A 16,899-nucleotide genomic window follows, 5' to 3' on the forward strand; every position below is an offset into this window, starting at 1 on the left:
GACTTAGATTTCAAAGCTGTTTCTATTACCCAGGGAAAGGGATGAACTCTTACAAGAAAATAAGAATTTCTAGGGAGAAACCACTCCTCTCTCTTCCTTCCCTTTCCATGTCCATTTCTGGAGCCTAGAACTGGGTTCTGCCAGCATCTTCTTACTGGCTAACAAAGGGTTCAAGGATTATCAAAGCAGGAATGTGTCGTGAGTAAGAGTACTTTGAGCACTTATAGCAGAGCTGGCATGGGAGAATCCACATCTCTCAAGCCCAGGGTAGGAGATGGACTTTCCAGGGCACCACATGAGGCCTTACAACAAGCTAGGCATACCTAGAAATCCAGTCTAAGATGTATGCTTTGCTAACAAAAGATCCAATGTATGCAGGTCTACACCTTCTGGGGAATCTTTGCTTACCTCTACTGGCCCTCTTCTAATCAAAAGGCAGGAACATTCTCTGCTTTGTCTAAGGCAAAAACAAACAAGGAAATGGATTTTATTCAGATTGTGATAGGGAGAGCACTCCAGATATGAAAATCACAATGTCTACACAGGTTGTTTCTGCCTTAGATTTTCATAGGAAGAAAAGTGGGATGATGTATACTTGAGATTGATTTACAAGCAGAAGTTCCAGTCAGGTGAACAGAAAAGTGCTTATCTCTGTGTCTAGGTAGTTTCAGGGGGGAGGGCAGAATTCTAATCTCAGCAAAATATTCATGAAACAGAGAACAGGAAGTTGCGGGGTCTGAGTCTGACCTTATGAGCAGGCTCAGACAAAAGGGGAGGGCTTTACCTGGCCTTGTCAAAGGTGAACAAAGGGTCAGGAAAGAGTGGAGCGTGAGTTTTATCTAGGTCATAGGCAGAAGAGTGGTTCTTCACAGTAAGCGGTTGCGAGATAACTGATAAGTCAGGAAGTTTCTTAACCATTGCTATTCACCAAGGGCATGGGACTCAAGTAAATTTAACAATGTCGTTTATCAGGGGACCTATCTGGAAGCAAAAACTTGTACTTCCTATTGTTGACCAAATGGCTTCTTAAGACGGAAACTGAGTCGTTAAAGATACAAGAAAGGAAAAAAAAAAGATGACTTGCAAGTCGGCCCTTTCCATCACGCCAGTTAGTAACGCACCAGAGCTCCCTAGGCTTTGAACTACAAGTCCCAGAAAGCAACGTGCCACTTCCTTCCCGTACTAAGGGCGGGAATCAAGCGCCTCGCTGCATGACGGGAACCCTGATTATTTGGCCGTAGGATGCAGATGTAATTGTAGCGTGTCTTCATTTTCCAAAAGCGTAACTCAGAAGATCCTGAACCAAGGCGCGCGAAAAGAGAACCAATAAAGTAACATTAACATCTCCGCGGGGGACAGACCCGATCCCTCTAAAGGAAGGTATTTAACTGAAGCCAGAGCGCCCGCTCAATTTACCCAGGAGTCTCCTTTCCGGCCACGCTGTGCGTCATTACCGTTGCGTCTTTTCATTGGCCAGATGGCAGGGGACGACGCCTGCGCGCTGCATCCCTTTGAGGGTCGTGGGCAGACGCCATTTTGGCCCCAGAGGTGTTTCTGGGAAGTAGATCGCCGAGCCGCACGCCTGCTGGCCTGCCGGGTGCGGCCTCTTGTGTCGCGGCTTTTAGTGTTTGCGACTGCTGCTGCTGCGGTTTTATTCTCCTCATCCTCGAAACCCTCTAGTCGAGCGGGAACCTCTGAGCACTGGGCCGCGCCATTGGGGTTCACACCGCCAGGAAGGAGGTGACGGGGGCGGCGCGGGGCGCGGACACTCCCCGCCGAGAGCCCGCCTGCCATGGATTCGGAATATTACAGCGGCGACCAGTCAGGTGGGGCAGGGACTTGGGGGACAGGGCTGGGGGGTCGAAGTGGTTATTCCGCGGGGCTTGATCTCTCACCCCCGTGGGGTAGGGGAGGGAGGCCCTGGAGAGGTTCCCTCCCCGACGGAGCCCTCCGAGGACAGTGAGGTGAAGCTCAAAGAGCCCGTCGGACTGCTGCGACCCCGAAGTTAGAACCTTGGAGAGGGGATTCTAGACGGAGAGCCGTCTTCTGAATCGGCGAAGGTTTTTGCTGAAACTGGGAAGCTACTTTCATACAAAAACCGCTTCTGTGTGCCTATCCTAGGGAAGGTCTCTCCTGTTAGGGGATTTTTTTTTTTTTTTCTTTTTTTCGGGAGTTGCGTCTTGCGAGAATTGAAGGGAGCGGTTCGTTGGGGGGTGCGGGATCTTTCCTAGACTTCTCACTTGGAGTTAGGGCTAGCTTAATCTCGCTTGCAACATTGGTTTCCAAGTAAGGAAAACGTAAGACCTTTGTTTGAGTTGTATAAGTATTTTAGGGTCAGGCGTGTACGACTGGCACTCACTGGTGATTTTGTGCCTTTACTTCACTTGAGATCTTTCCTCTTTGTCCTCACTTAAGTTTGATCTCCTTCCTCGTCCTGTTTATTCGGTAAACACTGGGCACCCCCTTTGCTAACACTGTGCTAGGCACCGGAGATCGAAAGACAAATAAGGCAGTTATCTAGTGGGGAAGAACGTTATGTTTCCTTTCACTTTGCATCCAGGTTCCATTAGGTATTCTCTGTCAGGAGTGCCTGAATATCTAAATGTTAATAATCTCTTTTCTGTTTCGAGTTCGCTTCGATTCCATACGTATGATAGCGCATAGTAGTAGGACTACAAACGCGTTTCCAGGCACGCACTGCTGTTTTGCCTAAAATGTTTGCCTGGTGTTTTCAGTTCGTTCTAAATTACTTTTAAATTATTTTTCAAGTAAGGAAGTACATGTAATACATGTATATGAACTAAGTGCTATAGAAGACTTGAAAAAAATTAACAGTTCCCTGATTTTTCATACTTTAAAAAATATTTATCTCCATATTCTTAACTTGTGCTCTTTCTTGTTGCATCATTTTTAGGTATTCCATAATGATTTCTTATTGTGCTAGGACAGGATTTTAGCCTCTTATGTGCCCTCTTCCCCACACTCTCACTAGTGTAGCATAATTGTTCGTTACATTTCAGAATTATTGTTTGTAATTTGACTGTAAATATTCTTTAGTCTTTAGCCAAGTAGAGTAGCTCATTAGTATGATAGTGATTTCATTCTTATACAACTTTTTTGGTTTTCCTGTAGTTGACTGTTTCATTTTTAAAGTTTTGTTTATTTTTATTAAACTTCTAACCGAGTCTTCCCATATTCTCCAACAGCCCTAAATCCCTCTCACAATACAATTTTACTCTGTTTTTAAAGTATTGGGTAAAGGTAGGTAGCAACTCATTTTTACCATTTTGCAATAGCACAGTGTATGCGTTACTTTAAGGAGTTTATACTGTTTCTGTACTGGAGTTCCTTGTGCTCTTCATTCATAAATAAATATTTACTGTACTGTACCAGGCAGTGTTCTGGGCTCCAGGGATTCAGCAGTGAACCAAACTCCTTGCTCTTTTGGCCCTTTCATTCAAGTGAGGAAAGACCCACATTAAACAAAATAACTTGGTAAGTCGTGTAGTACATTAGAAGGTGGTAAGTAAAGGCTGTGGAGAGAATAGAGTCAGTTTTTAACATAAAGTTGAAATAGTCAAAGAGCACACTGTTATTTAGAGGTTGTTGATTTGGCCCTTAGTGATGTTTCTTCAGCCTCACGTTTCTTTTATGACGTATTTTCTGCTGCCACATGCGTCACAATACACGTTCTGATGGTGTTTATGTAAGCATTATACTTCTGCTTTGTTCTCAACATTAGTCTCATTAGTTATGCTTCATCAGTGGTAACCTTTGCTCTTACATTACTCTTGATGCATTGTGTTCATTTCGGTTGTAGATGTTCTCCATCTTACACCTTAAGTGGGTTTTTGTTTTATTTTTAAGCAGATGATGGTGGCGCTACCCCAGTACAGGATGAACGGGATTCAGGGTCAGACGTTGAGGATGATGTAAATGAGCAACACTCTGGATCAGACACTGGAAGTGTAGAACGTCATTCAGAGGTATTGGCTAAACAACATCTTTGGGGAGGCTTTTCCCTTGCATTCTGTGAGACATGTTTTATTTAGGAGTTGTAGAGCTCCTGTCACGTGGTATAGGCTTCAAACCCTGGGAGTAAAGGGTTTTAAATTAATAGAGAACTGCTTTAAAAATAAACAGGGATAGTCTGGTTTGGTAGGAAATCACAGGGAAATAATTTCTGATTGGATCCCCTTTTAGATATTAGGCAGTTTTCAAATGTGCATATTGATTCAGAAAATGAGCCAGGGCCTTTGATATTTGACTAGGCCTCCCCATTCCCAAAATGATGTGTTAGGGGGGGCAGTGAGCATTTACAAGCTGAAGAGATGCCAGTTGAAATAGAAAATTAATGGGGTTTTCATCACCTATTGGGATTTGACTTTCTCAATCTGAACTTTTCCAGCATAGAATGCATTTGACAAGCAAATATAATTTAAAAAGCTGTTTTTGCATAATACAGAGTTGTATTGGATCTTACATGTAGCATTTCAATATATTTGGCCTAATAAATATTTTTAAAACTATTTAATTTGCTTCCCTAGTTATACAGTCTGTACTATACAGTGTTAATAAAGTTGAGACAGTTTACAATAAGTTTGTTATAAGTTTTTGTTAAACACAAACTGAAACTCATGGGAATGATAAGATGACCAAATTTTTTTTTTTTTAAGGAGTTCATTTGGCATATATTTTGCTTGATTACAGAAGAATGGAAAATTGTCGAGTTTTGAGATTGTATTATTGATTCTGTCCTTTAATAATGTCATTAGTGTATTTATATATCTAACAAATATTTATTGAGCACCCATTATGTGTCAGGCTCTTTTGACCTACCTGGGACTAAATGAGGTCTCATCATCACCAAAATGCTTCTCTTCTTAGATTTATTTTTCAGTAGGGGGAGAAAGACATTAAACAGTATTCATTTTGGGGGCACCTGGGTGGCTCAGTTGGTTAAGCATCTGACTCTTGATTTTGGCTCAGGTCATGATCTCATGGTTCATGGGATCGTGCCCTATGTCAAAGCTCCGTGCTGACAGTGCAGAGCCTGCTTGGGATTCTCTCTCTGCCCCTCGCCTTGTGTGTGCATGTGTGCTCTCTCTCTTTCAAAATAAAAACTTTAAACAGTATTCATTTTTTAAAAATGTTTGTTAAGAGATGATAAGTGCTGTGGAGAAAGAAGAATGTTAGAGCAAGGTGAAGGGTGCCAGAATAGAAGGCAGGTTTTGTTGTTAAATAGGGAGGTACATGTAAGCCTTATTAAGAAAGTGACTTTCAGATCAAGGCGTGAAGGGTGGTAAAGGAATATCCACATGGCTGTGTAGAGGAACACACACACACACACACACACACACACACACACAGCATTCCAGGCAAAGACCCTAAGCTGTGAATGTGCTTGATGTCTTCAAGGAACACCAAGGAGCCAGAGGGGCGGGGTAAGTAGGGGGCACTCAAGATGAGAGGCTAAATGGACTGGGAGAAAGGCTTATCTTTTAGTTATGTTTAGTTTTTTAGTGGTTATGATGCCCCTCAGTTTTTTGTATGCTCCTACGCATTTAGACTAAATTCTAATAATGTATTGATTGATACGTAGAAACTACTTGATAATGTAAACATTGTTACAGTTTATTTAGTGTGTAGCTTCTCATTAAGGTTTCCACTTTGGAAACTAGCATGAGAAGATTGGCTCATGGCTTCGTGCTTTAGTTATAAATGTAATGTAGGCTTACCTTTAAGCATCTTCAACTACTTTTTTGTAATCAACTGGATTCTAAATAAATGTGCATGTTAAAAATTTGGGAACTATATTAAAGCTTAAAGAAGATCCTGAGACAAAAGGAAAAATCGGGGGCTCCTGGGTGGCTCAGCTGGTTAAGCACCCGACTTTGGCTCAGGTCATGATCTCATGGTTCATGGGTTTGAGCCCTGCATCAGGCTCTGCACTGACAGCTCAGCCTGGAGCCTGCTTTGGATTCTGTGTCCCTCTCTTTTCTCTCTGCCCCTCTCCCACTTGTCCTCTCTTGCTCTCTCTCTGAAAAATAAACAAACATTAAAAAAAAAAATAAAGGAAAAATCAGGAATACTTACCCTATTTTAAAAATCTTGGTATTTTGTTCATTTTGGTTTTTTCTGCATCCTCTGATCTTGAAAACTATCACTTGTCTTTTTTTAAAAACCACTTATTGAGATAAATTTACATACCATACAGTTCACCCATTCAAAATATGCAATTCAAGGGTCTTTAGTATATTCACAGTAGTGCAGCCATCACCGTAGTCCATTTTAGAGTATTTTTATCACTTGAAAATGAAACCCTATAGCTGTTACCTGCTTATCACTCCCTGCCCCCATTCTTCCCTGTTCTGGACATTTCATATGAATGAAAATATATAATATGCAGTCTTTTGTGATTGGCTCTTTTACTAAACATGGTATTTTCAAGGTTTGTTGTAAACCATATATGTTGGGTATATGTATATAGCATATCCATATATATATATATATATATACACACACACACACACATATGTATATATATATATAGTAGCATGTATTGGTACTTTTTGTGATAACATTCCCTTATATAGATAAACCACATTTGTTTATCCATTTGTCAGTTGGTGGACATTTAAGTTTTTACCTTTTGGCTATTAGGTGAAGTGCTTCTGTAAACATTTATGTAGAAGTTTTTGTGTGGACATATGTTATTTCTCTTGGGTATGTTCCTAGGAGTGGAATTACTGGGCCATATGGTAATTTTATTCTCAGTTGAAGAACCCTTCAAGCTGTTTTCCAGGTTGGCTGCACCATTTTACATTCCCACCAGTAGTGTATGAAGGTTCTGATTTCTCTGTATCCTTACCAACTCTTGTTATTACCTGACTCCTTGGTAATAGACATCTTAGTGGATATGCAGTATTATCTCATTGTGGTTTTAATTTGCATTTCTCTGAAGAGTAATGATGTTCAGTGTCTATGTAGGTGGATCTTCTTGGAGAAATGTCCATTCAGATCCCTCATTCATTTTTTAGTTGAGCAATTTTTATTCTTACTGAGCTGTAAGAGTTCTTTAAATAGTGGATACAGTCCCTTATTAGGTGACTGATATGCAGATATTTTTTCCTGTTACGTGAGTTACCTTTTCACTTTAGTGTGCTTTCACACACAAAAGTTTCTTATTTTAATGAAGTTCTATTTATGGGTTTTTTTTCCTTGTATTGCTTGTGTTTTTAGTGGCATGTCTAAACATTCTTTGCCAAATCCAAGGTCATGAAGATTTACCCCTATGTTTTAAGAGTTTTATAACTTTAGCTCTTACAGATCTTTGGTTGATTTTGAGTTAATTTTTGTATATTCTATGAGGTAAGGGTCAGGTTCCATTCTTTTGCATATGGATGTCTAGTTGTCTCAGCACTATTTGTTGAAGAGAATTTTCTTTCCTCATTGAATGGTCTTGGTGCCCTTGTCAAAAATCAGTTGGCTATAGGGGCTCCTGGGTGGCTCAGTTGGTTAAGCGTCCGATTTCGGCTCAGGTCATGATCTCGTGGTTTGTGAGTTTGAGCCCCATGTGGGGCTTGTGCTTGCAGCTTGGAGCCTGTAGCCTGCTTACAATTCTGTGTCTCCCTCTCTTTCTGCCCCACCTCCACTCAGGCGCGCGCGCGCTCTCTCTCTCTCTCTCTCTCTCTCTCTCTCTCTAAAATAAACATTAAAAAAAAAAATTAGTTGGCCATGGATGTAAGGGTTTATTTCTGGATCTCCAGTTCTAATTCATTCATATCTGTGTCTGTACTTACACCAATACCATAGTACCTTGAGTAAGTTTTGAAATCAAGGAGTGTGAATGCTACTTTGTTCTTTTCTAACATTTTGTCTCTTCTGGGTCCCTTGCAATTACATATGTATTTTATTTAAAAAAATTTTTTTTATTAATGTTTATTTTTGAGAGAGAGAGAGAGGGAAACACCAAATCTGAAGCAAGCTCCAGGCTCTAAGCTGTCAGCACAGAGCCCAACGTGGGGCTTGAACCAACGGAACTGTTAGATCATGACCTGGGCCGAAGTTGGACACTTAACCGACTGAGCCACCCAGGCTTCCCATTACATATGTATTTTAGAATCAGCTTGTCAATTTCTGCAGGGAAGGGAGCTGGGGTCCTATTAGGGATTGCATTGAGTTGATGGGTTTGGGTAGTGTTGTCATCTTGACAATGTAGATCCATGAATATAGGGTGTTTTAAATTTCAGTTTCTTTTGACACTGCATTGTAATTTTCAGTGTACAAATGTTGTGTTTCTTTTTAAAATTTATTCCTAAGTGTGTTATTCTCTTTAATTTTTGGTAAGTGGAATTGTTTTATTTTCATATTCAGATTGCTACCATTTTTCCTACTCTGATTGCATTGTGGTATGAGAGCTACTCTGTATAATAATATCTATCTTTTTAAATTCATTGAGGTTTGTTTCGTGGCCTGGTGTATGGTTTGTCCTGGAGAATGTTTCATGTGCACTTGAGAAGAATGTACAATCTGTCTTTGATTCTGCAGTGTCTCCTGTAGACAACATGTAGTTGGATCTTTTTTTAAATCCAGTTTCTATCTTTTGATTGGCTTGTTTAATCCGTTTACAATCTAATGTTTTTAAGGGAGTTGGAGTCTGCCATTTTACTGTGTTTTTTCTGTAGTCATGTCTTTTTTAACATATTTGTCATTCACATATTTATCTTTATTTTGGTGAGTACGTTTAAGTTCTACAATAGCAGATTTCAGTTACAGGATGGAGTCCTCAGTTACAGTCACCATGTTACGTGTTAGATCCCCAGATCTTATTCATCTTATAGCTGAAAGTTTGTATTCTTTTATCTCCCCATTCCACTTGCTCACTGAACCTTTGACAACTACTTTCCTACCTTGTTTCTCTGAGTATGACTTTTTTTTTTTTTTTTAAAGATTCCACATACAAGTGATACCATGCAATGATTATCTTTCTCTAACTTATTTTACTTAGCATAACACCTTCAAGGGCCACCTATGTTGTCACGAGTGGCAGTTTTTCCTTCTTTCCTGTGGCTGAATATCCCATGGTGTGTATATACATACGTATATAATATATATTTATATATATTTTCTTTATCCGTTCTTCTGTTTGTTTTTTTGAGAGCCACTAGTTAGTTGGGGAGGGCAGAAGGTGAGGCAAAGAGAATCTTCCACACTCAGTGCAGACCCCAGTGCAGGGCTCAGTCTCACAACTGTGATATCAAGACCTGAGCCAAAATCAAGAGTCTGGATGGATGTTTAATCCACTGAGCCACCAGGTGCTCCGGTATCCATTTATCTGTTAATGGACACTTAGATGGTTTCCATATTTTGGCTCTAGTGAATAATGTAGCAGTAAATGTAGGAGTGCAGGTATCTCTTCAGTATCTTCTTTTCTTTCATTTCTTTTGGATATATGTCCAGAGGTGGGGTTGCTAGATCATGTGGTCTGTTTTTTGAGGAACCACCATAATGTTTCCCATAGTGGCTGCACCAACTTATGTTCCCACCAAGAATGTACATCCTTGCCAGCACTTGTTATATCTTGTCTTTTTATGACATTCATTGTAATAGGTGTGAGGTGATATATCATTGTGGTTTTGATGTACATTTCCTTAATGATTAGTGATATTGAGCTCCTCTTCATGAACTTGCTGACCATTTGTATGTCTTCTTTAGAAAAATATTTAGCTCTTCTGCCTATTTTTTAATTGGATTGGGTATTTTTTGCTGTTGAGTTGTGTCAGTTCTTTGTATATATCAGATATGTGGTTTTTTATGTAGGCTCTATACCCAACAGGTAGCTTGAACTCAACGACCCCAAGATAAAGAGTCGACACCAGGCACCTCTCAGATATATGTTTTGCATGTATTTTATTCAGTTCCTTAGGTTGTTTTCTCATTTTGTTGATAGTTTTTTTTCTTATGCAGAAGTTTCTTAGTTTGATGTAGTCCCACTTGTTCATTGTTGCTCTTGGTGTCAAATCCAAAAAATCATCACAAAGGCTGATGTCAAGAAGCCTATCCTCTATTTTTTTTCTAGGAGTTTTATGGTGTACAATCTTAAATTTAAGTCTTCAATCCATTTTAAATGGAAATTTATGTATGGTGAAAGATAGGGGTCCAGTTTTCCCAGGACCATTTATTTTAATTTTTTAAAAAATGTTTATTTCTTTATTTGGGAGTCGGGGGGGGGGAGGTGTGTGTGAGCAGGGGAGGGGCACAGAGAGGGGGAGAGAAAGAATACCAAACAGGCTCCAAACTGTCAGCACAGAGCCCAATGTAGGGCTCGATCTCATGAACCGAACCATGAGATCATGACCTGAGCCGAAATCAAGAGATGGACACTTAACCAACTGAGCCACCCAGGGGCCCATTCCAGTACCGTTTATTAAAGAGACTGTCATTTATTGGGTATTCTTGGTGTCTTTGTCATAAATTAATTGACCATGTATTTGTGGATTTATTGCTGGGCTCTCTTTTCTGTTCTGCTGATCTGTGTATCTTTTTATGCCAAAACCATACTGTTTGGATTATTGTAGCTTTGTAATACAGATTGAAGTCAGGGAGGGTGACACCTCCTGCCTTGTTTTATCTCAAGATTGTTTTGCCTGTTTGGCTATTCTTTTGTTCCATATAAATTTTAGGATTGTTTGTTGTATTTCTGTGAAAAATGCCATTGCAATTTTGACAGAGATTGCATTGAGTCTGTAGATTGCTTTGGGTACTATGAGCATTTTAACACTATTAACTTTTCAAATTCATGAGCACAAATCTTTCCATTTTTGTCTTCAGTTTCTTTCATCAGTGTCTAATGGTACTCAGTGTTTGGGTCTTTCATGTCTTGGGTTAAATTTATTCCTGGGTATTTTATTCATTTTGATGTATTATTAATGAGATTAGTTTTTATTTCTCCTTTTGAGGTTTTGTTGTTAGCTTACAGACATGCACCAGATTTTGTATATTGATTTTGTATCCTGCAGCTTCACTAAAATCGTTGACTAGTTTTAACAGTTTTTTGGTGGTCTTCTGTATATGTTATCTGCAAATGATGGCAGTTTTGCTTCTTCGTTTCTGATTTGGATGCTTTTATTTCTTTTTCTTACCTAATTACTGGGGCTAGGACTTGCACCACTTTGGAATAAAAGTGTCGAGAATGAGCATTCTTGTCCTGTTCCTGATCTTAGAAAAAATGCTTTCAGCTTTTCTCGTTGAGTAGGATGTCATCTGTGAGCCTGTTATATATGACCTTTATTATGTTGAGATATGTTCCCTCTTTACCAGTTTGTTGAGAGTTTTTATCATAAGTGGATGTTGGATTTTGTCAAATAGTTTTTCTGCAACTACTGAGATGGCCATATGATTTTTAGCCTTCATTTTGTTAACATGGTGTAGTGTGTTGATTGATTTGTTGAACTATCCTTGCATGTCTGGAATAAATAACCATTTGGTCATGGTGTACTGTTGAATTTGGTTTACTCGTGTTTTGTTAAGGATCTTTGCACCTGTGTTCATCAGGAATATTGGCCAGTAATTTTCTTTTCTTGTAGTATCTTTGGTTTTGGTATCAGGGTAATGCTAGCCTCTTAAAATGAGTTTGGAAGTGTTCCCTCAACCTCCTCTTTTCCTTTTTAGAGGAGTTTGAGAAGGATTGGTATGTATTCCTATTTAAGTGTTTGATAGAATTCAGTTATGACTTACTAACATCTTTTTTGACTAGGTTCCTAAGAGGAATGTAAGCATCAGTGGAATTTTCATCAAGAATATTTGTTCTTTGTAGAGCACTTTGAAAACTCAGAATCTTCACCCACCTTTTGTGCTCTAGCAGATAGCAGAAAGGGGAAAGTTAAAAAAAAAATCTCTTTGAATAGTTAACACCAAAATCACAATTTTTTAATAAAGAAATATGAGTACAAATGTGACCTAGTTATAACTAGTTGCTAGTTCTGATTTTTGTTGTTTTACTTGAATATTCTCTTGGACAACATGAAATTAGCTTTGTGGCTTGTAGTCAGCTGGTTTCTGTTCCATGAAAAGTACATTGAAGGAAATGTGTATTTTAATATCCAGAAACCTACAGATTTCATCTGTGTAGAAAGGTAGAAGAGGGTCTCACACACAGAAATAGAATGTGGGACTATTGAAGAATTTTGGAAATGGAGCCTAGTTTCTCATTGCTTTCTAACTGTAGGCAAACCATAGTGGGCCCATATCCATCTACTGTTGAAGTTGGGGGACAGCCACATTAGCCAAGTCTCATGTTGAATTGAATAAAGATGGCAGTATGCTACTGTTTGGATCCTTCCACAGAGAAGTTGTGCTAATATGAGAAAAGCATTCCTATAGGGAGTACATCAGAGCAGCTAGAAGATTCTTTTTGGCCATTGCTGTACTTGTTTACCCTGTTTCTTACCAGTTCTTTAGATTCCATCTATACTTTCCTTTCCTTTCTTTGTGTTAGTTTCAGGCTTTGTCATTTAGTCTACCAAGCTAAGGAGAAACAAATTTTGTGTTGGTTCTTTCCTGTTAAGCATTATTTTATGGGGTTTCTGTTTCATTTTGGTGAGTGTGAGTGTCTTGTGTATACTGAAAGTAAGAGATTTTTTTTAAAAAATGGGTCTCCGATCTTAAGGTCAGTGTGTTATAAAGATAATTGTGTAAACATCATCTTTCATTGATGTAAAGGTAGAAGATGCTATGGGGGTATGAAGGAAAGAATAGCTAAGTAGCTCAGCCATTTCAGATGATCTGTTTGGGCTGAGTCTTGAAGGGTGAATATTTTGTAATTAAATAATCAGGTATTTTGATATGAATGGCTAGTAGCATTTATCGAGAGTTCAGAGGCACTGTGCTAACCACTTTTCATTCTTTTGATCCTCAAAACAGCTCTCTTAGTATAGATACCATCCTTAACTCCATCAGATTGAGAACACTGAGGCTTTGAGAAGTTAAGAAAATTCCCTAGAGGACGGAGTAGAAAATGGCCGAGCTAGGGTTTGGACCCCAGATCTTTCTGACTCTGGAGTCTGTGTTCTTAACTGTTTCGTTACGTGGCACACAGCCCATTCTGTCTAGAGAGGCTTCAGGAAGAGGCTGTTTTTGCCTGGTTTTGAGGTATCATAAGGACAAGGTGGGAGGGAAATATTCGAGGCAAGGGGAACAGTATTTGTAAAGACATGAAGGTAGCAGTAGTGAAATTAGTAGTTCCATGTGCCTGCAGTAGAATTTTAACATGCATTTACAATCACTGGGATTAGATGTCAAAATGCAGATTCTTTGACCTCTTCTTCAGACTTACTGGATTAATATCTGGAGGTGAGAAGCACAAAGATCTGTATGTTTTTCACCAAAGCTCCCTAAATGATTCTTACATACACTAAAGTTTGGGAACTGCTGGTGCAGTTGGTTGATGTTGGAGAGAGGGCAGAAGTGAGCCTGGGGAGGAAGGCAGTACTCGAGTAGGAGTTTGCTTCATCATTATGAACTTTTAAGCTTTGTGTACAATTTGCTTTTTCCACTTGTCATGAGGAGTGCTTTTGTTGATTATCTGATTCTAAGGTCAACCATTTTTTGACAGACAAAGGACACTGGTATATAGTTATATTTTATTATAATGCTAGCTGTAAAATTGGAGTTTTCTCAAAGTCAAAGCCTTGCGGCACTCCAGGAGCTACACTGGATTAACAGCATTGTGTAATTTTGTTGCCGGATTTCTTAGTTTCTTTCACACACTAATAAAGGTGATATGTATTGACAAATTCCCAAGATGGGGACTTCAGATGTATCTTCTGGAACTAAGAGCCAGTGAAACATGGTTTTGAAAATCTGTAGAAATTTCCTCATGATATTTTACTGTGTGACTTGGTGTTGGAATGTTTTACCAATTTATATTGGTAGTTTAGTATGCATGTTCAACAGTTTTATTTGACTCTTCCAATGGATAAGAAAGAAACAAGTATCCTCAGTTTAGTTCTTTACAAGGATTTCTATTTAACGTTTATATACTTTGAAATTTACAAATTGATATTTGCTTTATGGCAGTTTTATCATTTACTTTGTAATTTTAAAACGTTAATCATCTCTGTGCACGCATATTGGAGTATTGTGGCCTCGGTCCATAACGAGTGTGGTTACTATTTGTATGCTGAGACAAACGACCACATCATTCATTATGGGTAATTATTTGGATCTACAGTGTGAACGATTGTAAGCAGGAGGTATGAGGTATTATAGACATTTCTAAAGCTTCTGAGAAACCTCAGAGTGGTCAGTTTCCCTGGCAATTAGCAATTAGGGAATTTTTTAAATTATTAAGAACATGGCATTTAAATGGCAATTTCTACTATTGATTTGTTATATTCATACCTGACTTTTAAAGAACTGTATTTTGGATTTTTGAAATTTGCAACTTACACTAATTGTTGAAACCAGTCTAAAAATATTGAATATTGTCTTGATGACTTTTAAGCATAATTGTATCATTTCTAATGGATTCTTTTCCTAAATCCTGTGATGTCATTGCCTAAGTGAATTCTCTAACTTGAGTCTGTCGACTAGCACTTTCTTACTGCAGTAATTTCTCACTTTTTTGTCTTCACCATGTTACATATAATGAATAGACACCCAGTTTTTATGAAACTCCTCAAAAATTGATGAGAATTCATGTTTCACAAACCTTAATGTATGTAATGTCCTTGTCATGGTTGCTTGTTTTAGAATGTATACACCGTGTGTCTAGAAATCCAGGGTAGAGTGCAGCAGGTAAGTTTGAGGATGACTGTCCAGTTCATGGTATCTCTTCCCTCTCTGGCATCGGCTCCCAATACTGTGTCCCTGCTGTGGCTGTAACCCAGTGAACACTGAGTCACAACATCTGATGTTGCCATGGCCAATTGGATCATCTGTCCTGGGAGGTTAAAATTTAGAGCCCAGACACAGAAGTTTGGCATGGTTAGAGTGAATCATGGTATTGATTGTGCGCTAGCAGAAAAGTCCTCAAGTTTCCTTTTCTAAGCTCTCTGAGCTGCCTTGGTTCCTACCCTTTCTGAGTCTTTAGTCAGTTGCACTTACATTCTGGGAATATTGTTCTTTTGTTCTTTTTTTCTGAAGATAAGCCAGAGATGGTTTCTGTTGCTTACAGCGAAAATAAATTGAGTCACACACAAACAAACTGTTAGAATTCTGTCATAGGTATGTCATGAAAGCATTTCGAAAGCCGGTTATAGTTTTCCCTTTGCCTCCTGCTTTAGTGGCCTCTTCTGGTGCCTGTATGTCTTGCTTTCCCTCAATAATCTCGTTAATTTTTTTTTTAACTCTGTCATTACAAACTAGTTGTAAATACTTTTGTGTGCATACTTACTAAAGCCCAGTCTCCTATAGATCACTTCCTGTAGGCTTTCACAATATTGTGCATACCTTCATGACAGCACATACTACTTTATGTTGTTATGATACATTTGGCTGGTTCATAGAAAGCAGCTTCAGGCACTGAGACATGTTCATCCTTGACTCCTAGCACCTTGCACATAGTTAATTATTCCTCACTTTAAATTATAGTTGGCCCTTGGACAACATGGGTTTAAAGTGCGTGGCACCACTTGGGTGTGTGTGTGTGTTTAAAAATTTTTTTTAATGTTTATTTACCTTAGAGAAACACAGACAGAGGCACTAGTTGAGGGGGGGGCGGGGAGCAGAGAGAGGGAGACACAGAATCTGAAGCAGACCCCAGGCTCTGAGCTGTCAACATAGAGCCCAGTGTGGGGCTTGAACTTATGGACCATGAGATCATGACCTGAGCTGAAGTCAGATGCTCAACGGACTAAGTCACCCAGGGACCCCTATATGTGTTTTGTTATTTTTTTTTTAATTTTTTTTTTTTAACATTTATTTATTATTGAGAGACAAAGATAGAGCATGAGCATGGGAGGGGCGGAGAGAGAGGGAGACAGAGTCTGAAGCATGCTCCAGGTTCCAGCTGTTAGCACAGAGCCCGATGTTGGACTCGGACTCTCAAACTGCGAGATCATGACCCCAGCTGAAGTCGGACACTTAACTGACTGAGCTACCCAGGCGCCCCTATGTTTTTGTTTTTAATAAATACAGTGCTTAAATGTATTTTCTCTTCCTTATGATTTTCTTTTTTTTTTAGTTTTTTAGTTTTTAGTATTATTTTTTTTAAGTAAGCTTTACACCTAGTACGGAGCCCACTGTGGGGTTTGAACTACGATCCTGAGATCAAGGCCCAAGCTGACTGAGATCAAGAGTCAGATGCTTAACTGACTGAGCCACCCAAGCTCCCCCTTAACGATTTTCTTTAATAGCACTTTTTCTAGCTTACTTTATTATAAGAAATAGTATACAAAATATATAACATACTAAAAATATGTAGTAATTGACAGTTTAAGTTATTAGTAAGGCTTCTAGGCAGCAGTAGGCTAATTAGTTAAGTTTTGGGAAGTCAGTAGTTACAAATTTCAACTGTGGGGGGGGGGCGGTCAGCACCTCTGACATTCCTCTCCCATGTTGTTCAAGGGTCAGATGTATTCCCACTTGGTGTATATATACCAGAATCCATTCTGTGCTCTGAAGATACCTCAATGAAGAAAACAGGACAAAAATGCCTGCCTTCTTAGGACTTAACATTCTAAATTATATTTTCATAGTTAAAGACCATTAAGATAGTTTTTCAAGTAGACTTTTAGCAATATATGGAGTATTGTACTGTAGTGCAAGAGTCTGTGTTACTTTTCCTGTCCTTATATCACATTTTATAAACACCTATTTTAATGGGATAATAGGATGTATGGCTGGGAAGGAATCCAGTGCTGTGCTGAATGCCCAGTGCTAAAGAAAAGTGCCTGT

The 16,899-nt window shown here is 39.0% G+C and overlaps 1 protein-coding gene across 9 annotated transcripts in view; it reads left to right on the forward strand.

Moving 5' to 3' along the window:
• The first annotated feature begins 1,502 nt into the window (after nucleotides 1-1,502).
• IWS1 (interacts with SUPT6H, CTD assembly factor 1) overlaps nucleotides 1,503-16,899 on the forward strand; it is a 40,279-nt gene continuing 24,882 nt past the window's right edge. For 5 of the 9 annotated variants that reach the window (XR_008295256.1, XR_008295257.1, XM_027056059.2 and 2 more), the window contains exons 1-2: nucleotides 1,503-1,826; nucleotides 3,868-3,986. Coding sequence is in view for 7 of the 9 variants with exons in the window: in XM_027056059.2 (XP_026911860.1) it covers nucleotides 1,793-1,826; nucleotides 3,868-3,986 (153 nt within the window). In the remaining 2 variants the exon portion in view is untranslated. The remainder of the gene's footprint in view (nucleotides 1,827-3,867; nucleotides 3,987-16,899) is intronic. The other 4 variants (XM_015062495.3, XM_053214855.1, XM_053214854.1 and 1 more) reach the window with 3 other exon arrangements.

The sequence above is a fragment of the Acinonyx jubatus genome, chromosome C1 (assembly GCF_027475565.1).
Source record: "Acinonyx jubatus isolate Ajub_Pintada_27869175 chromosome C1, VMU_Ajub_asm_v1.0, whole genome shotgun sequence".
Taxonomy (NCBI): Eukaryota; Metazoa; Chordata; class Mammalia; order Carnivora; family Felidae; genus Acinonyx; species Acinonyx jubatus.